Source organism: Grampus griseus (assembly GCF_964374135.1).
Source record: "Grampus griseus genome assembly, chromosome: 5".
Lineage (NCBI taxonomy): Eukaryota > Metazoa > Chordata > Mammalia > Artiodactyla > Delphinidae > Grampus > Grampus griseus.
Window position 1 is genome coordinate 36,403,835 of NC_138998.1, and position 27,836 is coordinate 36,431,670.

Below are 27,836 nucleotides of genomic sequence, written 5' to 3' on the forward strand. Positions count from 1 at the left end.
CAAAATGATGTAGGTAGATGCTGTTCATTGCAGTCATGTTTTACTAGCAAAAGACTGGCCCCCCAAAACGCTTAAATGTTGATCAATAGGGAATTTATTAATACATTATATAGGACCATGAAATGTAAAAACTGAATGTACTAAATGGAATGACTTTCAAGATATATTAAGTGAAAAAAGCAAGTGTGAATAATATGCTACAGTTTGTGTACAAGGTAGGACAGAGGAAATGTTTGTGTGAGCGTGTGTTTTTGCTTGTATATGCAAAAAATAATAAGGATAATAAAGGTTGCCACCAGGGAGGGAAATTGGATGGCTGGGGAGTGAGTTGGAGAATTCTTCCTGGACACTTTTATACTTGTTGAATTTTGAACCATGTGAATTTATAACCTATTTTGAAAATGAGTAAATAAAATTAGAGACCTGGGATGTATGACAGCTCTTAGGTAGGAAGTATTTAAAAGAATTTGTCTTAGAAATATTAACTCTATCCTTGCCAACAGGACTACCTAGGATTTCTTTGGGCACAATGGACTCAGGAACAATGAGATTTGGGGATTGGCAGTGTGGGGATTGGGTGACAAAGTCCTGACATCCAGCAAATACGTGCTAGGCTCTATGGGGATTACAGATATTAATAAGATAATTTACAGGTGCACAACAAAGTAAGTAATAGTTAACACTACTGAACTGTACCTTTTAAAATGGTTAAGATGGTAAATTTTATGTTATGTGTTTTTAACCACAATTCAAAAAACAAGGTAATAATAATACGAAACCAAAACAAAACAAAAATTTAGTCTTCTTAGAGCCTGGATATAATCCAGTATTTTACCCATAGATGATGCTCAACAAATGTTTGATAAATGGAATAGAACTGGCAGAAGAGAGAATTAAAATAAATTAAAACACAAAATGGAGTGAAATAATTGCAATGATAAAAGGATAAGCCAAGTGCTGAAAGAGGGGAGGAAGGGCCCATTAATTCTGATGCAGAGGATCAGGGGTATGCACATTGTGATGGAAAGGAACAAAATGAAGGGTTTTGGATCTTACAGTCCTGGGATCCATTCCTGGCTTGACTCTTTTTCTGGCTAGGTGACAATTTCTCATTGCTGCCTTGTATAAAGCAGTGATACTACCCACCTTTCAAGTCTACTGTCCCTTGTAAATGAGGTAACTCAAATAAAGCACCTAGTAAGATGTGTACTTCACATATGTTGGACCCCCAGTGAGATTCAGTAAGAACCTTAAAGGATGAATAGAAATAGACAGTCTGGAAAAAATCTAGGAAAAAAGTATTTCAATTCAAAGGACTATTATGATTGGGTGAGTCAAGCAAGAGAAGCCTTGGGATTTTCATGAAAACCATTCAGAGGACTTAAGTAACCTTTGAATATGGCTAAATGCCAGCGCAAGATCTGGGTCTCCTGTTTCCTTTTCATTTTTGCTTCTGCTAATTTTCTTCTTTTGATTTCTTACAGTTGTTTTTTTTTTAAATCCTTCTCCTCCTTTCCTTCCTCCTCCTTTTTTCCCCTTCTTTTTCCTTTTTTTTTTTTTTAATGTCAGAAGGTAGATTCTATTCTGAACACCATTATTATTTTCCCAGGTAGTTTCAAGGAAACTACAAAACTTTTCTGAAACAGCGTAGTTTCATAGGAGTTAAGACCTGGGAGGAACTTGCTTTCAAATTTAAAACAGGGAGGACAGAGTTATTTGCTCTACTGAGACATAATTTACAAAGGAACAATGGTAACATCTCCTGTGTACTGAGTACCTGTTAGGTGCTTCGCATGTGGTATTATTATTTCTCACAACTGCAAGGCAGATATTAGCCCCATTTTACAGAAGAGAAAAATCAAACCTGGAGAAGTTAAGTGCTTAGACTTAGTGGAACCAGGGTTTGAGCCCAAGTCTCAGTTCAAGACCAAGGTCTTTCTTGTGTACTATCTTCCCTCCCCAGACTCCTTAATTTTCTCTGGTCTCCTGTCTCTAGCCTTCTAGTAATGCTTGCTGTCCTTAGTTCTGGAAGACATAGTCAGGTTTAACAGAAAAGAGTGCTTGAGATAGGTCATCTATATAAACTAGAAAAATGACAATAGTATTGCTATCTTTTTGTTGGTTCTGAGAGTAGAATTGTATTTAATAGAAGCCTAAGTTATTAATAGTTTATTAAAGTACATGAAAGACACAGGAATGCCTTTGATTCCACCAGATTCTCATAATGATTGATACTGAATCAGTGAATCCCCCTTCCTAAACCATTTTGTTTTTAATGCCTGAGGTCATATAGCTGTCCTCTTTCTGTAATTCCTTTTGCTTAAACCTACTATGCAGTGAACAGAATTATCACCATGCAGAAAAACATGGAGAGTGTGTCCTCTATACTCAGGAGAAAAATGTATTGTTTTGAGAATTTAACAACTATTGTACATATTTTATTCATTTGTTCTCTTAGTGACGATGTTTGTACACTGGTGGCCTGCTTTAAATGCTGGTGTGTTTTCTTTAATATTCCAAGTATTGTTTGTAAGGCTCAACAGTTTTTTAACTGGACTGTGCTCATGTCTGAATACAACTATAATTGGAACAACTTCTTGGGAAGTTCCTTTGCTTATAAGAGAAATGGTTCAAGTATGATAGTGTACAATTGCTTAATTACTCTTTGTTTTTATTTTTTATGAAATGCTTCTCTCTGGCTTATGATGTTCTGATGTAACTTTACCATTGGTGTCTACACACACACACACACACACACACACACACACACACACACACACATATCCCTACTTCTTATCACATTTCTAAGATAATTTTTCCCCTGGAGGAAGATAAGACTTAAATGTTGAAAGAGGAGGGAACTTACGGGCTTTTTGCTAGAATTATAGAATATTTGTTGTAGAAATGGCTTTAAAGAAAATTTGTCTAAAACTTTCATTTTACAGATAATGACAATGAGACCCCAGCAGGCAAAGTTACATACCCAACGTTACCCAGCTAGAGGGTCACTGAGGCAGGATTGGAATCTATTTCTTCTGACTTCCAGGTTGAGATATGGTAGATTGATCAGAGGGAGCAAGCCTTAAAACAATTTGTGTTAAAGGTGCCACTTTGAAACCATGTTCCCTTCGCTCCTGGTGACCTTCTGCTCCCTCGTGTTTCCTTATCAGTACTTTTGGTTGAAATTTATAGCCCAGACTCTTCTGTGCCTTTCACCTGCCTGCAGCCTTTCTTTTATCCTTCCCAACTCTACTCCAATTCTTACGTGTACTGCTGCTTCTTCTTACTGGGCAAGTATTTTACAAACCTGCTCAAAATTCAAAGGGAGTTACTGAGAGGGGCATTATGTAATGCAAAAGACTAATGGTAAAAATTTAGACAGCAATGGAAGAGAGGTTTTTATTTGTTAATTACATTAATTAAGTACATAATGTTGGTTGGAAGAGGGGAGAGCTTAGTTGGAGAGTGGTTCTCAGCCTTTAAATAATAACCCTCTAGTCCACTGTGAACCACCAAACCATACAAAAACCTTTGTATAAATTAAGCTTAAAATCCATAGCAAAAATGAGAACTAGGATTTAAAAGATTGCTCTTTAAGCCTGCAAAACAACTAACATTTTTTTTTTTGTTTTTGTTTTTTTTTTGTTTTTTGTTTTTTGGGTTTTTTTGCGGTACGCGGGCCTCTCACTGTTGTGGCCTCTCCCGTTGCGGAGCACAGGCTCTGGACACGCAGGCTCAGCGGTCATGGCTCACGGGCCCAGCCGCTCCGCGGCATGTGGGATCCTCCCGGACCGGGGCACAAACCCGTGTCCCCTGCATCGGCAGGCAGACTCTCAACCACTGCGCCACCAGGGAAGCCCACAACTAACATTTTTTATAGTTCTTTACAGTTTACAAAGCACTTACACATTCATTTTCCTCTTTGGGCCTCAACCAACCAAGTGAGCTCAGTAAGGCAATCTGTGTTGTCATCTAGAGGAAAAACAGAGGTTCAAAGTTAGAGAGACTTACCCAGGGTAGACTCAAATCTAAGTCTTCTAATTCTATAAATCCCAAGTTCCTATCATCTGGCCACTCTGTCTCCCAAAAAGCCCAACTGCAAACTCACAGTTTTAGAAATTGAGGAAATTGGACCAAATCTGTTTAGAAGGTATGATGGTTAATTTTATGTAGCACCTGCAACAGGTCCAGGCTGCTGTGCAAGCTGCTCTGCTGTTTGGGCCACACGATCCCAGAAGGTTATATTGATATTATAAGACACTATTTCCTGTGGCAGGTGAGGTCAGAACATGAGGCACAGATATGCACAATGGAGAGAACTTGGCTGGTTTGGGATGGTTCAAATACAACAGTAAACACTTGCTTACTTACTCTTATTTTTATGAAATGCTTCTCTCTTGCATACATACAGACAGAGATTTTATTGATGAGAAAGCTGATATCTGACAGTTACCTTCCTCATTTAAAACCCCAGTATGAGACTTCTCTCCCCACTCACAAGACCTAAAAAGGCCTCCTTCTGCCCTGTTCATCATTGGGCCTGGAAGAGCAAAGAAGAACAAACATTCCCTTCAGGACAGCTCAGTCCTAAAGAAGAGAAGGTGCTGGGCTACTCATGGGCTGTTACTCTTTCCAAACTCAGATGTCGAGAGAGAAGCCAGGATGTTTACATTTATGGAGCTCCCTCCACACAGGAGGAGACGACAGGGGTGGGAAGACACATTCCACCCTACTATAAGCTAGTGAAGATTTCAAGAGTTAATGTAGGTGAAACACTTAGGGCCTGGTCCAGAGTCAGTACTTGATCAATGCAAGCTCTTTTAATTAGACATCCACAGACTTATTTCTGGTTCCAGCTCCTCCATTAACTGTATGATTCAAGGCAAGAAACCACATCTGTTTGGTTCACTGCTGAATGCCCAGAAGCAAGACTGGTGCCTTGAATAGCACCTGTAATAATAATAATAATAATTATTATTATTTTTTAAAATAAATTATCCTCTCTAAATTTGTTTCCTCACCCATAAAATGAGGAATTTGGTGTCTTGATGCCATTTAGATTTCTTCTTTGCTCTATTGATCTACTTCTATAATAGGGAGTTGAAGCAAATCTCATACACAGTTTTTTTGTTTTTTTTTTTAAAGATGAAAGGGTTTTCTGCCAGCATTGGCATCTAGCCTTTGCATATTGAATTCCAATATTCTGAAAGGGCAATTCACTTAGAATAGCAACATATGTATAATTCTCTAATAATATTAGGGTTAATTAATTTTGCTCTACCCCCCAAATATCCCAGTCAATAGTGCCAGCACTTTCTTTTATTCTTTATAATTTTTCAAAAAACTTTCATTTGGGGGTGATAAAAAGCTTAACTCTATTAGTAAAGTGTCTACAGCTATGCTACTATAAGTTCTTCTCACTTTAAAAGTTTAGGATTTTATAGAACAAATCCAATGTTGCCAAGCGTATAGAAAATTGTTTTAGAAAATAGTCTCCTCCTTGCCCTCTGAGCCAAAACCAAAACCATCCTCCAATTGTTACCGTATTAGAGATGAGAAAATAGTCTCGGGTAGTAATATGACTAGGGCACAAAGCCAATAAACGGCTGTACCTTGTTCTGAGCTTTATAAGGTGTCTGTATCTTATTACTATCTTATCAAGCAGTTGATACTTATAATCATGTGCCCCACCTTCCACTACACAGCTAGAGAGTTAACATGCTCCAGAAGAGAACATGCACAGAACATAGTAGAATTTCGAAATTTTCCATTAGAAAATATAAAACTCCTTATTTACATTTGCACAGATTTGCCAACAAAGACAAATATAATCCATCTAAAGCGGACAGCCTCAAAAGGCACAGTGAAAAATACCACAGTAGGTGAATGAATTCAGCAATTCCAAACACAAATGTTCTTTAAGACTCAGATCTCCTTTATGCCCTGCTGTTTCAGTTTGGAGTCTAAAAGACTATCTATCTACTTTGTGTCTGACTTATTTTCCTGTCAGACAGGAACTGGAATTTGAACTTTGCTCTCCAAAAGCCAAAGGCCAACTAATTTAGAAGGAGACTCTCAAAATCAGTGATGGTTTCTTCTAGTTTCATTAGTTCTGTCTAAAGTGATTAAAGGATTTGATTCCCAGATAACCATGATCCTTACTGATATTTTTACAAATCACATTAATTTCTATACTTAATTCTGATCACTTGTGGCATTCCTGAGGCAAGTCTGGATTCATGCAGCATTCCAACCTTGAGTGCCTTTTCAAGTTTCCAACAGAATCCTGTGCTGGTGAGTGATGATACCTTTATTGTACTAGCCCCAAGGTGTGGAAGTTGTTTCCTGTGGCCTAGACTCAGCCCAACCCCTCCACTTGTTGAAACATCTGCAAATATTTTGTTCATTTCAGAGGCATCTGACCACAGCTAGCCTCCCATCCGCATTGCTTCCTTTTTCCTGATTGCTCATGTAAGGCATCAATAATCTGGGAAGGCACTCAGCAAGAGAGAAACTGGGAGGGCCTAGGGATTAGACTGAAGTGCTTGGAGGATAGTTCTTATGGGTTTTCTCTCATACTCATTCATTAATTGATTCATTCAATCATCACCATTTATTGGGTGGTACTAGGGCGATGCAAATATCAACAACAAGCAGTCTCTGTCATCAAACAGGAGACAATCTATTGTGTGCTACATTTATTGTCTCAAGTAGGGAATTATATTAATCAGCTTATAATAATAAACTATATTTACCAGGTGTCTTCTATCTGTAAAGTTCCACAATTGCTTTAATTCTTATCTTTAGTAGGTATAAGGTTTATAGAAACTTTCATCTGTTTCTCCACTTTGAAACTACATAAAACTGAAAGCAATACTCTCTAAAGGATTTTGTAGATAATGATCATTAATTAATTTAAGAAATACCATAGGAATCTTTACTTGATAAGTGAAATGATAAATTGTGTAGTGCTGAGTAAACACATTCCTTCATATGTTGCATTTGCTTTAGTCCTATATGTTAAGCTACAAAACTATCTGCTTAACTATTATTAGAAAGGGACTATATTTTAAAAGATGCTAATGCAGTTGGATCATTTTTATGCTCTTATATGATATTAATTCCATGTTTTAAAAATATATCTATCTTATGCACACATTTGCACATTTTATTAAGTTTATTATAATCAAATCATACAAAAATCTAATTAACCCATCCCCTGAGTTGTTGAGCAATAATTATACCTTCAGAGAACCAGGAGATTTAAGGTGTATACAGGGTGGGGCCCATCCACCCAGGATTTCAAAACCACATGGTTCTTCAGGTCCTGTTGGGGCTTATCTATTTGCACGTCTCCCCTGCAGGAGTTTGGACTAATCAGGTCACTACATCTTGACTGCAGTCTCTACCACTCATTGTTTGCAACATGAATTAACATTAACAGACCACAGAGAAGTTAGCAATGGGAAAAGGAAAAGGCTTTAATACCAAGGTTGTCCCCAGGGTTCAGCAGGACATATATCCTCTATCAAGTCATCTGACATCAAATCCTACAAATAAGGACAACCAAAAGGTTGAGCCATGTTGTCTGATGGTATCGTGTTCTCCGGTTGCAATGCAGTACTGAGCAACCTGTTGTGAGTTGACAGGTCTTCCAGTTTGCTAAAACGGAAAAGGCAGGTTGTTGCTCCAGCATTATTTCACTTTTGCTGCAGAACATTCACACAGCATCATGCCTTGGCTAGTCTTCATTGATCTAGATTTTTTTTTAAATAAATTTATTTTTGGCTGCGTTGGGTCTTCGTTGCTGCGCATGGGCTTTCTCTAGTTGTTGTGAGTGGCGGCTACTCTTCGTTGCGGTGCGTGGGTTTCTCATTGTGGTGGCTTCTCTTCTTGTGCAGCACGGACTCTAGATGCGCGGGTTTCAGTAGTTGTGGCTCTTGGGCTTAGTTGCTCTGCGGCATGTGGGATCCCGGACCAGGGCTCGAACCTGTGTCCCCTGCATTGGCAGGCGGATTCTTAACCACTGCGCCACCAGGGAAGTCCCCATTGATCTAGATATTAATTGGACATCCTGGAAGCTGACGGGCTGGTTCATTTCTCCTTCAGCCTTGGCTTCTCCCCATCCCCCAGTGCTCCCTGTCTTGCGACTCATAACAGAGCAGTGCTATTAAATACAGTATGAAAATACACATCAAGGGGCAGATGGGAGCTAGGTGCCTGAGAACTCTGAAGAACAAAGAGAGCCCCTGTGCCCTATGGTGCTTCGTTCAAATTTTTAAGAAGGCACCCCTTCCTCAGGTGGATGGTATATATCTTAGGAGGTGAAGCTAGGGGCTGGAGTTCAAAGCCTCTCTACCTCCTCTGCCAGGCACCATTATGCAGTCAACAAACCGCACAAGTGTATGGCGGCTGGGCAGAAAAGGTATGCAGAGCCTTACAATGATAGCAGAGGGCATTAAGAAAGATGTGGGCAACTTTGAAATGAAGAATAATGGAAAACAGGCAGTACTGAGTGATTTCGTCTTACGATTTTCTAAATAGAAGAGGCTGATTAAGCATGGTATCTGCCTTCTGATTCAAGTTAAAACCACTTACCACTCTGTAGTGACTTCCTTTCCCTCTCAGGAGATCTCTTCTAAAAGCTGAGATGACGAACTAATTTTACATTTACACAAGGATGTACGTACTGTATTACTATTCCTAAGGTGGTTTGCATTTAAATAGAGGCAAAAACATTTAAACATTAAGTAATCAATCAGTTTTGTCTGTTTCCTGCTCTATCCCCAACATCTATAACAATGCCTGGCACACAGTAGGTCCCTTAATATGTTGATTAAGTAAATCTAATCCTAGACTTTCAGTCACTGAGCATCAGGAAAATACACCAAGATGGTCTCTTGCTTTCAAGATTCCACAGATCAAATTAGAAAGTCATCAAATATAAGTTTTCTTCTAGGCACTTCATAGGCCAGAGGTCTCAGCTCTCTTATAAAATACCATCACCACAAATACTACTCAAATATCAATTATTTAAAACTTCCATTGCAGGGAATTCCCTGGTGGTCCAGTGATTAGGACTCTGTGCTTTCACTGCTGAGGGCCCGGGTTCTATCCCTAGTCTGGGAACTAGGATCCCGCAAGCTACTCGGTGCGGCCAAAAATAAATAAATAAACATCAAACTTCCATTGCACATCATGAGCTTTTTGTCAACTGACAATAAAACGTCTATAAACCAAATAGATTATGTAAGGATGCAGCCTCCCACACTGTAGTTCAGTACTTGATAGACAAAGTACAAACAAACAAAAATTGGTGGCACAGTTGTACTTAAATATTATTTTATACTTTTCTAATTTTATATATGGGCCGTCATAATTGCAGTGTATTATTTATAATATTTGAATGTATCACCTTCCTCCAAAGACCTCAAAGCACCTTTGGTGAGTAAGGAATAGTCCTCCCCACACCTCTGGTGAAGCAGGTATGCTGTAAGCATTATTTCCTTCATACCAGGATCCCACATGAATCAGTGGCAGGGCTGCATTACTCAAGACATTTTAGTTCACAGCTCTAACCATCAGAGGACTGCCTACACATTCATTCATTCACTCATTCTTTACTTCATTCAAAACATGCATTTGATGCAGTTTGCTAGGCACTTAGGTTCAAGTCCCTATTTCCTTACTGAACTTGCATCATACGAACACTGCAATCTCTTAAAAAATTTTTTCTCATAACAAATATTTAAAATTCAAAGCAGAGATTTTTCTGCATTTTGTGATTAATTCTATTTGTTTCATAGTGGCATACCTACCAGGGAGTCACATGTATACTAAGGAAATGACTGAAATACAAAAAAATTTAAAGATATACCTCTCTTATGTTATGGATGTCAAGCATGTGTCTATAACATAAAGCTTTTTTATTTTTTATGTTTGCCTGGTGAGCTAAATACTTGCACTTTCTGTGTCTAATTATAAGTTTCTGCTGTGTGTTATAGCTGAGTTGGTACAAGATGTTCAAGACCATGAAAGGATGAATGTAATGGCTTCCTCGTGTCATGGTCAATTTTTTTTTTTCAGTTTATTTGTCCTTTTAAGTAATCATACTGTTTGTACCCTGACTCTCGTACTGAATTCACAATTATTCCTCTTGCCAAACCATGCCTCCTGACTTGACTGTGTAGATTGAATTTCATGCAAGCATATGCAAACACTGTGCACCGCCTGTCGAACGAAGTAATATAAGCAAATTAAAGGCACATTTTAACGACTTTTGAGTTCCGTGTTAGAGTGGTTTTTAGACAGTTACCTACTGGACAAAGTATAAGACACCGATTCACAGAGGTCATCATCAGTGGGCGCCTCCCAAACGGGTTTGCTCATGGAATCCACCCCGTAACTGTGCACGTCGCATTTTCTGGCCCCTGGAAGGGGCTGATTCACCCCCAGCTCCCTCTGCCAGAGCCGGCGCGTCCAAGCCGCCGGGTCAGGGCCGGCGCGCCGCAGAGGCCGGGGTGCGTGACAGGCTGCACTTCCCAGCCCTGACGCTGTGGTAACTGACTAAGCTCATCGCCGCTCGTCACGACACGCGCAGCCTCGGCGGCACGCGGCATAGCGTGAGAGGCGCCGGGGCCGCCGGCGCGCCCACCCCGAAGCCTTCGTGCAGACGCGCCTCGCCGCTCCTTGGAGACCCAGACTGCTTGTCACCACGCCGCCGTTCTCAGGCTGCAGAAAGACGGCCTCCGGACGTCAACAAATAACCTGACCTCCCAGGCGGTGGCCTTCGTTCTTTTCAGCCTCGACCCTGTCCCTCACCGCCCCCTGACGCACAGCTGCCAACCCCCTCGTTGTGGAAAAGCGCCGGGTCAACGTGGTCAGTCGCCCGGCAACGCCACTCGCCTCACGTGCGCCCCGGGTTCCCGGCAGGCGGGGCTGCGGTGGCGCGCTGGGGGGGGCGCGCGACCCCCTTCCCGGGTGTCCCTATCCCGGGGCGCAACATCGGTGGGGCGCGAAGCTGCTGTGGCTCGCGACCGAGCTCCCGGGCAAGGCAGGCAGCGAACAAGCGCCGGGGCAGCTCAGGAAGCCGACAGGTGTCCGCGGGGCGAGACCGATTCCTCGCCTGCGTTCCCCTTCGCCCTCGTCCCGCCGCCCGTGCTGTTTGCTTTACAGCAGCGGAGCTGGGCACTTTTCGGCCTTAAAATGAGCGCATCAGCCGCTTGGGCTCAAGTCGGCGGCGGGGGCCGGGCGGAACCGGATTCTTCGCGGGCTTAGGCGGCCGGGTCGGCACGCGAGGCGGACACTTGGCTGGCCAGGAAGCCCGGGTGAGCGCGGAAGCGGCGAGCGCAAACCGCCGGGGGCGGGGCCGCGGGGTTGCGTGACCCTCCGCCCGGCAGCTGCACGAACTTCGTGCCCCGGTCCGCCCTCCTAGCCTCGCCGGCAGCCTCGCCATCGCGGGGCAGGAGCACAGGTGCAGGAGGGCGGCGCCCAGTTTCCATTTTTATAACCGCAGCCGGGAGAGGAGTCACGCTATACTTCTGGGACGGGGAGTGAGTTCACCGGAGAGGACACGGCGTCTCCTTGTTATCGGAACCTGGGTAACATTTGGTAATAAAACCCGCTCAGACAGGATGTATTAAACGAACTGGGAACCAGAGCTGCTCTATCAGTAAGCAGTCGTCCCGGGGAAACTTTCCAACGAAAGCTTTACATTAAGAGTCAGGGCACACAGGTGCGGTTCGTGTGACATGCTATCACAGGAAGGAATCAGAGCAAGGACGGTGGCTTTGGGACGCAAATTTTGTGCACTCTGCGCAAGAATTAGTAACAGAGTTGTGATACTGTGCAAACTGTCATTCCTCCTAGAAGCGTTCTTGCCAGTGTTTTATTTTAAAAGAAGAGGAGCCTGATTTTAATGACGTAGTAACTGGAGAGCCCTCTATTACATGTTGACTCGAGAGTCCCAAGGACATTTAAAAGAAAAAAAAGTGACTTCACAGGACGCCATAATCCAAGTTCCTTCTCAAGATCATGTGCGGGAAAAATGTTTTTTTCACTCAGATATCTGTTTATATAATTCAAATATTTGTTGATTTGTAGATAAATCAAGTTTGGAGAGAAAAACAAAAATATTAACACAAAGACAGTTTAACACACAAGACCACTCCAGTCGTCTAAGCTCTCAAAATTCCACATTAACTTATTTATTTAAAGTTTGATTTGGTGGATCTATGCATTTATTTATTTCCCTATTATTACCCTTGGGCCTGTGGTGCCTAGTTACACACACACTTGTTACACAAGTAACACACCATTATATAAGAGGGGCTTCTCCGGGGTTAGGATACCTATCATAAACTCCCAGAAAGCTCTTTCAGAAGACACATGTTCACCTCTCAATTTACCACATGTGGAAAGATAGCAAGATTCGCTGTTTAATTTTAAAATGTTCTCCCAGCTAACTCAGATTCTCACTTGTGTATGTAGGAACGTTTATTTTATCTGCCTAGCACTCTTCCTGTCTTCTGGGACAGAACTGCCCCTTCTCGGATTCTGCTTCTGCCTTACTCTTCTAGACATGTAATTAGAAAGGGAGGTGTCATCATGTGTGGCCTTGCCTCCCTGGTCACCACAATTGGTCAGGAGGCAGGTACCTGTCTCCTCCTGGCTTCAGTGATTTGGTCAAGGAATCGGTGTGTTACTCAAGGTGTGCTAAACAGTCATTTCCTGGCATTTTTCTAACTGGAGGTTGGGAATAGAAGCCCCTTTTCCTCTTGGTGTCAAAACTGGACTGTCAGCCACCACTGCCCTGCCACATGCAGACACTGTAAAAGAGAAAGGAACCAACTTTCAGTAAGTGGTAGATTCAAAGGGCTGAGACTTCCCATGACTTCTCAGAGTTCCAGAGTTCTCAAAGCAGTCCTGTTTCCTGCTTTCTTGAAGCTTGGTTATTTAGCTCTTCTGTTGATTCTGTGAGGTACCTTGATATTCTAACAGAATATACATTGATAGTAATAATTAACAAAATGTATATTTAGAATGCTGTGTGGAATACGTTTTAAAAATTTATAACACTATTTGTAACTTGCTTTTTTTTCATAGAAAAGAAGAATAGAATTCACTGGGACATTCATCACCAATAAACTACATCATCATTTTAAACTGCTGCACAATCTTCTTGTTTGATAAGTCAATTTATTTCATTTTGGTATTTCAGATTTTTAAACATTATAAACAAGACTGTGATGAACACTAAATATATGTGCTAATAACAAAGAACTCTCCCAGAAGCTTCCAGCAGCCTTCTCTTGGAGAATTGGGTCATAGGCCCATTCCTGATTTAAATAACTGGTAAAGGGGAAGTGGCCAGTAGAATTGACCTAATCTGAGCTCATTCCTGGAGTTGGGCTGATTCACGTGTGCTTAGGGGTGGAGGGAGGGGAGGGGAGGGTGATGAGGTCTGGATTCCTGAACAAAAGGAAGAAGGGGGAATCAGGTGTCCACTATAATAGTTTTGAACATTTCAAGGTGTTTAAAACATAATGTATTAAAATACATTAATTTTTTCACCCTAAAAGCAGTGTTTAAGAGTGCTAGTTGCTCTACACCATTGCAAACCAAGGCTACTATCATTACTTTAATCTTTTTTCACCTGTTTGATAGGGAATTCCCTGATGGTCCAGTGGTTAGGACTCTGCGCTTCCACTGCACGAGGCACAGGTTCCGGGAACTAAGATCCTGTATGGTGCAGCCAAAAAAAAAAAAAAAAAAAATTCAAATGTTTGATAGGTCTGATAATAATGTTTGATTTTAGTTCATAAGAAAATCTCTTTAAGATGATTCACAACTCCTTATTTAACGGTATTAAAATATTCTATTAATAGAGATATAACAAAATGACAGGAAAATTGCCCTAATTCGATTCTTATAAATTCCATAGCTACCTAAAATTATAGGTGCAGAATCATGAACTTCATCTCTATAAAAGCAGAATGAAATCACTTCTGCCAGTCACGTATCAAACATGTTAGGCTCTTAGGTGCTTCATTAGAATCTTATGAAAATCTCAGAAACAAGTAATAATTTCATTAAACAAGCAAGTTCTTTAAAAAGTTGTTTTTTAAATGCATAAGGCAGTTGTCTATGTTCGGTCTTTGAATTCATTAACATTTGTTATAGGCTAGATATTGGATGCTAAGGTTTAAAGAACTATCAGTGCCATATTTTTGAGCATCAAATGCATTACGAGAGTTTTAAGTCACTACCTTAGAGGTTTATTCTTTTTGTGTTTTTAAATATATTCATGAAAGTAAGTCCTAGGGATGTAATGTTCAGCATCGTGACTGTATTGTATATTTGAAAGATGCTAAGAGAGTAGATCTTAAAAGCTCTCATCACATCTATGTGTGGTGATGGATGTTAACTAGACTTGTGATTATTTCACAATATAAACAAACATTGAATCATTCTTTTGGATACCTGGAACTAATATAATGTTATATGTCAGTTATATCTCAATTAAAAATAAACATATTCGTTTGACAAATATTAAACTATATTTGGCACACAGTACATTTTTGGGTAAAGCTCTTACCAACAGTGAACAGGCCACAAAAGAATACATTTATGATCATCAAAAGTTTCACTGTTGAGCTTGACTTTTAATATTTGAAAGTAGATGTTTTATTGCTTTAAGGCCTAACTTGTCTCATTGGAAATTTTGTTCAATAATCATATTCTTAGGGCTAAAAAGAGTTCAGTACACAATTTATTTCTGCACAGATGACAAAGTGAACTCCTAGAGAGAAGCTCTATTTAAACATTGTGACCTTCATTTTATTAGGTACTCTAGTTTACACTGCACATGTGATGGATTCAAAAATATACAGAGTCTAAACCCACAAATAGTATTTTGTGTTCAAGCCACCTCTAGACCAGAGTTATCTGGGGTTCAAAATAGACAAAGCAGTTTTACAAAGGAGTCTAACTATTGATTAGCAGTTAAAAAAAAACAGAAAAGAAAATCCTATCCACATTTTGGTGGGAATAAAATGTGGTAAGTACAAAAAGCAGGAGGTCACTTGTAGCTTTTTTTTTTTTTAATGAAGCTGTATGGGAAAAGTTATGAAAAAAGTAAGTATAACACAAAGTTACATTTCCAGAATTAAATACTTCTTGGGTATTTACATGTGACATCCATAGCAGGCTGAGGTCCCGTGGATACTGGCTGGCTGGCAGAGTCAGCTAACCCAATACAGGAGTCCCAGGTGCTTCTGCTTACACTCATATTCGGTCCAAGTATACTTTAGTGCTCAAGTGTTGGGTCATGCCCTTGGCCACTTCCATCATTTGAGTGAGAGTAAACAATAAATAGGATCTGACTGAGTTATGTTTGGAAAGATTCTCCATAAATGAGACATTGTGTATGAAATGCCAGGAAAGAGCCCAGTAAATGTTAGCTTTTAAAAAATTCTGCACTTGCATTGGATGGAACCCAGAAATAGCAGTGAAAGCCATTGTTGCTTCCAATCTGGGAAGCCCGCCTGCAACGATTTATTTCAAACTCTTGAGGATCTCAGTGTTGTGTTGTACTGTGTTCTGATTCACAGGATAAAAATAAAGTTGGGCTAACTGTAATTTTGTCATGCTCCCTTTGTACAGTTTTGAGCTCACTTTAAAATAAGCAATCTTGGGTAGACTTCCTGGTCTTTGTATCAGACTTGCAGACAAAGTACCTATTCTCCCAAATGCTTTTCATGTGGGCACAGGGAGAGGAGAGGAGGGGGCATAATATTACTTACCAGAATGAATGGGATGAATGACAATGCCTTGCTGGATAAATATCTTAGGTAAATTCAAATTCATAACAGAAGCATAGACACTGTGTTCTCACAAATGTTAATGCTACAACACAAAGGTGTGCGGACCATGTGGAAAGCCCTAGTTTATCACTTTACAGAGACTCTACTTCCAAAACTAGGGAGTATTTTTTTTTTCCCCCCCGCTCTCAGGGGTCATTGACCCACAGGAGAAAAATAATAATAAAGGGTCACAGAAGGGGTTAAAAGGAACTCAATTTGGTTCTCACTGATTATTTTTAAAATATTTTTAGAAGTCACAATAAAAAGTGAAACTTACCTAGTTTAAAATTTAAGAAGAGGATAAAACAAAACTTTATTCAGTATGTCCAATGATGGAAATGCTTTAAATTCTGCTTCAGTTCCAGTATGGCCAGTAATGGGGTGGGGAAAAGGACTGGAAAAACAAAAGGGACAAGGAAAAAAAACCTGGAGAGGTAAAGGGAGAGACTGAGACCAAGCAAGAGTCAAGAAAAAACACACCAACAATGGGAAGAGGCTTTTTGGATTACTTTTTTTTTTTTTTAACTTTTTTAAAAACCTGTTTTGTAAAACCCTGTTACAACTCTTCTTTATCTTTTTTTTTTTCCTTCCAGGCAAGGCTTTGCGGGGAATCCTGCTGCAGCACTAGGGAGTGAAAACAACAGGTTCTCTTGCTTGCTCCCTGCAGGGGTGGGGTGGAGGGGGTGTGGGGGGCGAGCTGGTTCCTTATATGGAGTGAGGGCAGGGGTGGGTCTGTGGTGTTCAGGAATACAACTTTTCGCTGCTACTCTTTTAACAAGGTCTGTTCTTCACAATTTATCAACTCTGTTTATCCTGTAAATTCTTACTGGGTCTACCAGTGTTCAGAACTTTTTTTGATGATGAAAATGTTCTATATATGTGCTGTCTCATGTGGTAGTAACATGTGCCTACTGAGGACTTGAAATGTGGCCAGTGCAATAAAGGAATGGAATTTGAAATTTTATTTCATTTTAACCAAATTAAGTAGTCACATGTGCCTATCTTATTGGACAGTGTGAAGGTCTAAGGGACATTTACAGTGGAAGGAAAATCGGTCTCAATGTCACTGTAGAGATGAATAAGCACAGGTGAAATGAGACCACACAATGAATTACAGCCTTGCAGCTGGATCTTCTCCCATCCTTAAAGTGTTTCCTTATCATATATACAAAGTACTCAATAAATATTATTAATGCTAATAATCATACAATAGCCAAACTAGCCTCAGAAGAGTGATCTTGCTTTAGGTGTGCAATTCCTGTTCTAGATAAAGCACTCCATGGATCTGGATGCTAAACCCCCTAACCTAAACCCCCATTGTTACAAAATGAGAACAATCCTACTTCATTGTCCCTCAAAGAAACATGCTGAGGATGAACAGCTCTGAAAGTTCTTTGCATTTCTCATAAACATGCTGTACTTGACCACTTCATTGGCTGTCCTCTGCTTCCCTTAACCCTCTCTTCCATCCTCTAATTATTGCTTATCTTTTCCAAATGAAGAAAGATGCTCTCTTTTAGGGAGTGGAAACAGAAAGTCACTGGTAGACGTTGGGGCAAAAATATCAATCAGGTTAAGTGTATTTTGTGTTTTCTTTGTATTTACTCAACCTTATTTCATTCAATAGTAGTAAGTCTCTTACCCGGCTAGCAAGCTGCGAATGTTCTATTTCTTGGAAGAGCTGCATTTTGGACCTCATAAAATCCTCAAAGGAGAGACCTGGACTATGAACGAGTTCCCTGCATGGATTCAGTCACTGAGCATCACCCCAGCCTGGTATGCAGTTGCTTATTACGTAGTAGGTCATCCATAAACACTTTCTTTTGAACGAAGAAAGGAAAGTAAGTCACGTGTAAGGGTGGGCAGCCTTCTATAAATTGTGGACTAGCGGGTCTCAAGATATCTTTTGAACTAAGCCTTTCATCTTGACTACTTTTGGACTAGTATGAAAATTTTACTAACACCTTCCCAATTAACTTGCCCTCCCTGCAATGACTGAGACCAGAGCTTCCCTTTACACCCATAAATTCTACAGGCATCTCTCTTCTTTCCGCTCAAGAACAGTAATTGCCCACTGCTGCGTCAGCCACAAGGACTCTGGGGCCTGACGTGAGAGGTAGGCGGACTTTGGCCTCCACCTCAGCCAGCGTCTCTCCAACCCGCCGCACGGCTGGGAACGCCTCCCTCCCCCACTCCAGCCCGCCCTCCCCTGCCTCGCCCTTCTCACCCATTGCTTCCCTCTCACAGCCCCCAGCGTAAACCCAGCCCTTTCTCCGAGCCCCGCCACGAGATTTCCCGCCTCCGCGCAGCACTTGGGACCCCGGGCGACGCTCGGGAGTCCCGCTTCTGCGTTGGGGAGCGGCGTGGGCGTGACGTCATCGCGCCCTGACGTCAGGCCGACGTACAGCACTGTGTCCTGGGAGACCGGGAAAGCCGTTTCGCACCCGGCAGAATTGAAGTCTAGGTGAGAGACAATGGAAGGTTTCCTTGAGCCCTGGGATGACCCGGTCCCCAGGCGCAGTTCCGGAGCGGAGGCGTGCTGGCTCCCGGGGAAAGGGCCGGAAAGCCGAGCCGTGTTCTCGCGCCTAGTGGATGGGCCCGGCGCCTAGCCTCTGACCCCAGCTGCAGCCCCTGTAGTGTCTCCGCAAGCCCGCCGGGCCCGACGCCCTCTTCTCCCCGCGAGTGCGCGGCTCGGCCTCACCCCGCACCCTCCTCCTCCTCCTCCTCTTCCTGCCACCGCAGGTCCCGATGGAACGGGGTTAGAAAGGGACAGATTTCAAAACCCTTGCAGCCGTTTTGGCTGGACTTGCAGTTAGTTTCTGTTTGGAAAATCCCGCCCCTTTAGAAAAGTCTTAGGACGTGAACTTCCGCTTCACCTGACCCTGACCTACTCATCTGTGGGTGATTCACACCAAGGGAATAGTTCTTTAGGGAAGGGCATGAGAGCTGAACGTGAGTTAATGGCCCAACGTGACACTGGTGTCAGGAAGGGAATCGGAAGTGAGCAGTCGGGGACGTGTCTGTATTTTTGACGTCTGCCTCGTGATCCTGTCAGAGAGGTGGTTCACAAATACCTACGCGGCTGCTGCCGGTTATCACCTCACCCCCTGTCTAAGGGCAGTCTACAAAGTGTGTAATGTGAGAGAATAAAAGGGTCTCTTTTGATAAAAAATGTAAAACAATGCAAGAGCAAATTAAAAATTAAAAAATTTCCCTCTTGCCTAAAGGGGAAGAGACCTCTCGCCTCCCTTTCTTGGGAAACCTCTTATTTGTGAGGGCTTCCTCTATTCCTTTAATATGTATGCACATATTTTAAAGACCCAGAATGTTCTTCTGGAGCACCTGGGAGCCATTTCTTTAAAATGTAAACATCAAGGAAGATAAGGCCCCTATCTCCATATTACCTTGAGAGTTTCGTACTTCTAGTAACCACCTGCTTTGTCATAGAGATATGTATTCCTTAGAACAAACGCTCTTAGCTAGCACAGGTGGCTACTTCAATTACCAGTTGAATTGAAAACAAACTATGAAAGAGAGTACAGCAAGCTGTGTTGAGGGCAAGTTATCATTTATCTTGAGAACATTGTATGTAATGGAGTGTATCTGTTTGGCTGTATTAAAAAGAGTGGGATTTTCTTCTGTCTTTGTAATCTCATTAGCAGATTAGCTGTGCTGTGCATCACAGTCTAGTTAAATGCTTATTCAGTAATAAAATTGTTTTCTCTCTGCATCATGGAGAGATTTTCTGGATTGGCAGGATATTTTGTTTTTAATTTTTCCTCAATAATCAGACCTACCAATTTTTCCCACTTGGTATAATAAGGCCACAAAATTGGAATAGATTTAGAATAATGATACTGTTCAACTATACCTTGTTTATAGTGTCTCTAGATCCATGCTCTCAAATGAATTTATGCGTGAAATTTAAAAATGAGATTTAGTTGGTAATTTTAGGAAAAATTCTGCTCCCAGTAGAGTTTAATTAAGATGATGCCATCTTATTTTACTGATGGTGAGCCCATTGTAAAATGGCAGAAATGAGAATAATGAGCTTTCTGTGAGGAATGAGCTCTTGCCACATCACCATGACAGTCTGCCAAACATCAGATGATTATGTACTTGGTCATGTGGGCCTATGTTAACTACATCAGTTAACTTTACCCCCCATCCCTGCACGCAGAAACACATTATGTTGATGTCAGAAGACAGCCCATTAGCTATTTGTTTTAAACAGCAGCTCGTTAAAATGTGGAGCTCTGTGCTACCACAGGGGATGGGAAATCCTCTCTTCCACCAATACTCGCACAATTAAAAAAAATACTGCCTCTACAGGAATTTTTGTCAACTACGATTTTCCTAGCACCTTGCTATGTTGCTGGGGTTACTGTCTCTGATAGAGTACTATGCCTCTTCAGTCTCTCTGTCAAAATCTTGTCCTGATCAAAAGTAAACCACCTCAGGTAGCCTTCACTAATTCCCTACTCCCATGAGAAAGATAAGACTTTTTTTTCCCTGAACTTCTAGATTTGTTCCTTGTCTACGACTCCTGGCCCTCAGGCCTTCTTTCCTGCTATGGAATTGTGCCTGTATCATCTTACTCTGCTGTCCCCCTTCACTACTCCTCTGTCTCTCTCTCTCTCTCTCTCTCTCTCTTTCTATATATACATATCTCTCACTCCTGAAACTGGACTGTCTATTCTTTCTCCACATTTGGGAAGGATTTAAAAAAAAGAACCCAAAGTGCCCCTTCATTCATCTTGCGTGGTTTTATGAAAGTAGTGATAGAGTTTTGTATTGAATTGTTTCATTAGAAAATGAAAATCTACTAAATGTAAAACATCTGCATAAAAATTATTTAAATGTCCATCTGTGGTAAAATTGGCACTTGGCTTCTCATGCTTTGATGACTCTTCTGTTCAGTGCCTGCATATCATACTTAACCTGATAACCCTAAATATCTTTTTCTGCACTTCATCATTTAAACCAGCATTCATGTCACAATTGCTTTTTTAATCTGCTGAACTAAAATTATTTAGATATTTTTTCGAGCAGCTTTTCAGAAAAAACCACTTTCTTTTAAATGAAATAAATCGATCCGTTTAAAATTTTGTTATCCTTATTCTGTATTTGCAAAGCAAATAACTAGTAGTAAACCACCACAGAAGTTACAATTAGACTATAAAGTTCCAAAGAGAGAAAGTATTATTTCTAATTCAGTAGTCTCTCTCGAGGTCTTTCCTGTTCTATTGGCCTCATAACTAACTGAAAAGAAACCCATTTGTACCTTTTAACTTTGAGTTGATGAAACAAACATCTGTTGAAACAGTTATCACCATTGATCCCCAAATACTCCTAGGAATTTATTTCTTTTAATTTGAATTTTCTTCACATTGTTTTAATTCTGACTATCACCATCAATGTTTTTAGATTATTTTACTTCAGAGCTCCCTCAGTATATCTTGAGAAATTATGGATCGTCACATTCCCATGCATGCATTACCTGAAGAAATCCAAAAGGTATGATATTATGTTATTACAGCACAACATTAGGAGCATTTTAACAGATAATTCTAAAACATGGGAGAATGAATTCAGAGGTTTTATATTTATTTTAGTCAGAGGATCTGCAGTGAATTGGTGGGGTAAGGAAGGGAATAATTGTAATGGTCAAAACTGTAGAATTCAATTCAGTGCAAAGAATGTTCAGCCTGTGAAAGAAGACAGATATATAATTCTGGCATGGTATTTGACCAGGTGTTTGTGAACCTCTTGTGAAAAGAGGGCTCCAGCAATGGCCAAATAAAATATTTAGATATTTTTCTAGCAGCTTTTCAGAAAACAAACAAACAAACAAGAACTAATTAAAAAAAAATCAACTGACATTAATGGGTCTGTTTAAAATTTAAGTGATATTTATTCTATATTTGCAAAACAAATAATTAGTAGTAAACCACTACAGAAATTATAATTAGTTTGTAACTTTTTATGATGCAAAAATTTTAAGTGTGTCTCTCTATAAGGGTCTATTTCAGTTTCACCTTAATTCTTATTTTACCGTGTTTTAAGGCCTTACATAGATATCAACTCATTTAATCTGGTTAACAATCAATTCTTTTTCACTGTTGCTATGCTACTTTCCTCCCCGTTAATTTATAGCTGTCCTCAGGCAAAAGCATTTCTCCCATGTTTAGTTTGGCAATGCATACATTGCTAACAGCATAATTAAAAATATATCTCTTTGAAACTGATTGACAAATTATGAATTAAAACCTCAAACCTTAACTGTCATTAATCATTCAGTTTTTAAAGTAAATCTATAGTCAGCTCTTAATTAATCACCAGTCGTTAGTTTTTAATTAAAAATTGCAGTCAGCTCTCAGATATGCTTTTATCCTTTGTGCATGTTGTTTTGGGCTGCCTGTTAACATTAATCATGCCATTGATTTAACTTGATGCTTACTTCTACTGCATGTTCTTTAGATTTATGTAAATGGCAATCTAGCAGGAACTGGAAGGGAAGTCCAGTTACTAGAAAAGACCTTTTAAACCATTGCATTTAATTTGCTTCACCTTTTAAGTATGAGAGAGTAAGCACAGAGGGAACTCAGCTCTGCTATGCTTACCTGAGAAATGGTGCCTAGATGTGTTTGAAGACATGGAGTGTCCTATCTCTCCCTCAACTCAGTTACTTCCGTGTACTAGCCTGTGTGGTAGAGATTAAAAGAAACAAAACAAAACAATCTGCAAGAAACAATACCCATACTCAGATACCAGTCATCTGTCAGGAAGCAGATATATAATGACATGAAAAAAAAAAAACCTCTAAAAGATAGTGTTTGATTTAAATGTCACATAAGATAGTATCTTCTCTGAAAACGGAGAAGGTGGGGAGAGGAATCCCTGAGTATTAGGATGGTCAAGGGAGGATCTTTATGCAGGAGATAGAACTGGAATTGGCCCCTGAAAGCTAAATATTTCTAGAGACAGACAGGGAATAGGGCATTCTGGGCCTAGAGAACAAAAGCTTACTGGTGAGAAGAAACTGGCCAGGTTACAGAATGTTTAACAACATAAGTGTTTTAAATGCATGAAAGAGTATGTATTTATTTTAACAGAGTTTTTATGACTTGAAGAATGCGTTTGCTTTTTTTTTAATGTTTAAGTAAATTGTTTAAAAACGCTAAAACCAAGCATTTTATAAATATGGTTATATTCTTAAAGCTTGAATGGCAGGCAGCTGTCTATATAGTGCAGAGAGGTGAGGAGGCCAGGAGCAGCTCAGTTGTCTAAGGTCCTGGACAAGTGAGCTGATAGTAGCCCTTGGCCTGCTAAATGTTTAGAGTATAAAGTGCAGCTTTGCACTTTTTCAGACCTAAGTTAGATACATTTGTACAACAAATATTGATCAAGTGCCTATAATGTGCCAGACACTGTTTTGGGTACTTGATGATAAAGCAACCAAAAATATGTACATGCATCCCACAGCCTATTAAAGCTAAGTCTGAGCATGTCAGTTACTTGTTTTCCATAACTTCTTACCTATATTTGATTCCTCTAGATTGTCCGTAATATAACTGGTTAAATTGTCTAGTGATCAGCCAGTATATCTATTTAGTCAGCTTGCGTACATCATTCTATACACAATCATGTTAGATAGATATATAGCTTATAATAGTAACAGGAGTACTTCAGATTACAACCATTTCATTATTCAGATAAAACAAATCTTTGTGTTTCATAATGGCTTGGAAATTGTGCTACAGTTCTTTATTGGATAGAAAAAGACATGAGGTGGGTGGATCAGTGTACAGTGACAGAGAGGTCTTTCAAAGGCTTTTTTTTTTCTTGTTCTTTTGTTAACTTTTTATGTTAGTTTTTATGCTGGCTATTCTTTCTAGAGAAGGCCCTGCTGTGTTTCCTTTTTTTCTGTGTGTAGTCAAGGAAGGTTAGTGTAGAAATCAAGGAAGGGAAGGGAAGGGGAGTCTTTCCTCTTTATTTCTTTCTGTACTTTTGCTGTATGATATGGAAATGGGATGGTTGATGAAATACATGAAAGATATGTGATAAAGGAAATGAAAATGGCTGTACTACACTGTACTACTAATAGTAAAATAGGTAGCAGTAGAAAGAGTTGCAAGAAAAAGTAAATGTGTGTGTGGGGGGCAGGAGGAGATGGCCACCAAAGGAAAAGTGTGGAGAAGAATGCTGATGATAATAAGCTCTAGTGAGAGAGTCCATTGTCTGATTAGAAAGCGAAGATTGTTAAAACATGCCCCCCACTCCCTGCCCAGTCTCATCTTAGGGAAGAAAGAATAAGATAATCTTTTGACTATCACTCCCTAATCTTTTTGCTTTTTATCACAATTTCTGATTGAGCATAAAACATGTTTCAGGTTCCCATTTCCCCAACTGGCAGAAAATGTAAAACAGGCCCATGGGCTGGACGGCAAGACCATACTTATCCCCTTTGCTGCTAGACTCCACAGCTTACTTCTATATGTACTTAGATCATATCTGTAAATCTACTCTCTAGACTGAGCTGACTCCTACCTGTCTCTGACCTCCGATAAGCAGTAGCTTTGCTAGAATTTTCATCTAGCATTCTGAAAGCAGAATGTACCTGTAATGATAGTATAGTTCTGTGTTTGGGATTTTATTGCCACAGTTTAAAACAACATTTATAGATCAGCAAATTAATAATTCTATATCTCTTCCGCCCTTGAATGTCCACCTATCTCAGAGACATATGGACTCCTCTTTTTAGAAAAAAAGCAATGAATAACTTTCTTTTTTGCTGTTTTTGCTAGAAGACATACACAGAAGTCAGAACAACCTCAACAAATCAGTGGAAAAATCACTTATTTTGCAAAAGTAGAACTGACCTCTTTTTTTTTAAAATGGTGACAAAATGAGCACTTGTAATAGGATTTTAGCTTCAGGAGATATTTATTACCACAGGACACAAAGTAAAATAAAGAGACCAGAGTTATTTATTTTACAAAACAGAAGTGACAGAGCAAGGTCTGGAGAGCACACTGTTCTTTCTGGGATAACAATCCCTTTCCCTACCAGTAACAGCTCATTTTGTCCTGTTTCAGTAAAGTAATCTTAGTACTTTGGAACTTTGAAATTTATTCAGAATAACAGTTTTATATTTCCAAGCACAGATTGTCATTGCCAGAAAAAATAAACTTAATTTTCCAGGTCATTTTGGGCCACTGTGGCTAGGGTCAGATTTTGTGTTCAGTTAAAGTAGAGAAAAAAAGAGAAAACTGTCTTAGAAACATTAGTGCTAGCATCCTGGAAAAGTAGTGATGTGTGTTTGTGTGTGCAGGTATATGTGTTGTCTTTTTAAGCAATTGTGCTTTTGAAACTAATGACAAAAGAAACATAGGGGTGTCATGTATAATTTGTGTATGAAAACAACGTTTCTTAAAATTGCTCAATAAAATTTCTTTATGGATTAATCTCTGGTATTTTAGTCCCAGATTTGCATATATATATATATATATATATATATATATATATATATATGTAGCCTTAAACCATTATCATTATTGTCAACATTATTTTTTTTTTCAGTGATACATATACATGTATCTATTCTTTTTCAAATTCTTTTCCCATTTAGGTTGTTACATAATACTGAGCAGAGTTCCCTGTGTTATACAGTAAGTCCTTGTTGTTATCCATTTTAAATATAGCAGTGTGTACATGTCAATCCCACACTCCCTAACTATCCCTTCCCCCTAACCTTCCCAACTGGTAACCAGAAGTTCTTCTCTAAGTCTGTGAGTCTGTGTTGTAAATAAGATAAGTTTGTATCAGTTCTTTTTAGATTCTGCATATAACCGATATAAGATATCTCGCTTTCTCTGCCTGACTTACTTTACTCAGTATGACAATCCCTAGGTCCATCCATGTTGCTGCAAAGGGAATTATTTCATTGTTTTTAATGGCTGAATAATATTTCATTGTATATATGTACCGTATCTTCTTTATCCATTCCTCTGTCAATGGACATTTAGGTTGCTTCCATGTCTTGGCTATTGTAAACAGTGCTTCAATGAACATTGGGGTGCGTGTATCCTTTAGAACCATGTTTTTCTCCATATATTTGCCCAGGAGTGGGATTGCAGGATCATATGGTAGCTCTATTTTTAGTTTTTTAAGGAACCTCCTTACTGTTCTCCATAGTGGTTGTACCAATTTACATTCCCACCAACAGTATAGGAGGGTTCCCTTTTCTCCACATCCTCTCCAGCATTTGTTGTTTGTGAATTTTTTGAAGATAGCCGTTTTGACTGATGTGAGGGAATATCTCGTAGTTTTGATTTGCATTCCTCTAATAATTGGTGATGTTGAACATCTTTTCATGTGCTTCTTGGCCATCTGTATGTCTTCTTCAGAGAAATGTCTATTTAGGTCTTCTGCCCATTTTTTGATTGGGTTGTTTGTTTTGATGATATTAAGCTGCATGACCTGTTTGTAAATTTTGAAGACTAATCCCTTGTCAGTCACATCATTTGCAAATATTTTCTCCCGTTATGTGGGTTTTCTTTTTGTTTTGTTTATGATTTCCTTTGCTGTACAAAAGCTTTTGAGTTTAATTAGGTCCCACTTGTTTATTTTTATTTCCATTATTCTGGGAGATGGATCGAAAAAGATATTGCTGCGATTTATGTCAGAGAGTGTTCTGCCTATGTTCTCCTCTAAGAGTTTTATAATCTCCAGTCTCACATTTAGGTCTTTAAGCCATTTAGAGTTTATTTATGTGTATGGTGTTAAAGAATGTTCTAATTTCATTTTTTTACATGTGGCTGTCCAGTTTTCCTAGCACCATTTATTGAAGAGACTGTCTTTCCTCCATTGTACAGTCTTGCCTCCTTTGTTGTAGATTAATTGACCGTAGGTGCAGGGGTTTGTTTCTTGGGGTTCTGTCCTGTTCCACTGATCTATATTTCTATTTTTCTGCCAGTACCGTACTGTTTTGATGACTATAGCTTTGTAGTATAGTCTGAAGTTAAGGAGCCTGATTCCTCCAGCTCCATTTTTCTTTCTCAAGATTGCTTTGGCTATTTGGGGTCTTTCATTTCTCCATACAAATTTTAAGATTTTTTGTTCTAGTTCTGTGAAAAATGCCATTGGTAATTTGGTAGGGATTGCATTGAATCTGTAGATTGCCTTGGGTAGTATAGTCATTTTGAAAGTATTGATTCTTCCAATCCAAGAACATGGTATATCTTTCCATCTGTTTGTGTCATCTTTGATTTCTTTCATCAGCATCTTATATTGTTCTAGTTTTCTGAATACAGGTCTTTTGTCTCCCTTAGGTAGCTTTATTCCTTGGTATTTTATTCTTTTTGATATGATGGTAAATGGGATTGTTTCTTGAGTTTCTTTTTCTGATCTTTCGTTGTTAGTGTATAGGAATGCAACATTTCTGTGTTTAATTTTTTATTTTACATCTTTATTGGAGTATAATTGCTTTACAATGGTGTGTTTCTGCTTTATAACAAAGTGAATCAGTTATACATATACATATGTTCCCATATCTCTTCCCTCTTGCATCTATCTCCCTCCCTCCCACCCTCCCTATCCCCCGCCCCAGGCGGTCACAAAGCACCGAGCTGACCTCCCTGTGCTATGTGGCTGCTTCCCACTAGCTGTCTACCTTACGTTTGGTAGTGTATATATGTCCATGCCTCTCTCTCGCTTTGTCACAGCTTGCCCTTCCCCCTCCCCATATCCTCAAGTCCATTCTCTAGTAGGTCTGTGTCTTTATTTCTGTCTTACCCCTAGGTTCTTCATGACATTTTTTTTCTTAAATTCCATATATATGTGTTAGCATATGGTATTTGTCTTTCTCTTTCTGACTTACTTCACTCTGTATGACAGACTCTAGGTCTATCCACCTCATTACAAATAGCTCAATTTCATTTATTTTTATGGCTGAGTAATATTCCATTGTAT

At 39.7% G+C, this 27,836-nt stretch overlaps 1 protein-coding gene across 1 annotated transcript in view; it reads left to right on the top strand.

Annotated features, from left to right (window-relative positions):
• Positions 1 to 21,289: 21,289 nt before the first annotated feature.
• The window catches only part of LEKR1 (leucine, glutamate and lysine rich 1), a gene marked incomplete at its 3' end in the record, with an annotated part of 265,325 nt that continues 258,778 nt past the window's right edge, over positions 21,290 to 27,836 (top strand). The window contains exon 1 of the mRNA XM_082654392.1: positions 21,290 to 21,380. Coding sequence (XP_082510518.1) covers positions 21,333 to 21,380 — 48 coding nt within the window. The 5' untranslated portion in view covers positions 21,290 to 21,332. The remainder of the gene's footprint in view (positions 21,381 to 27,836) is intronic.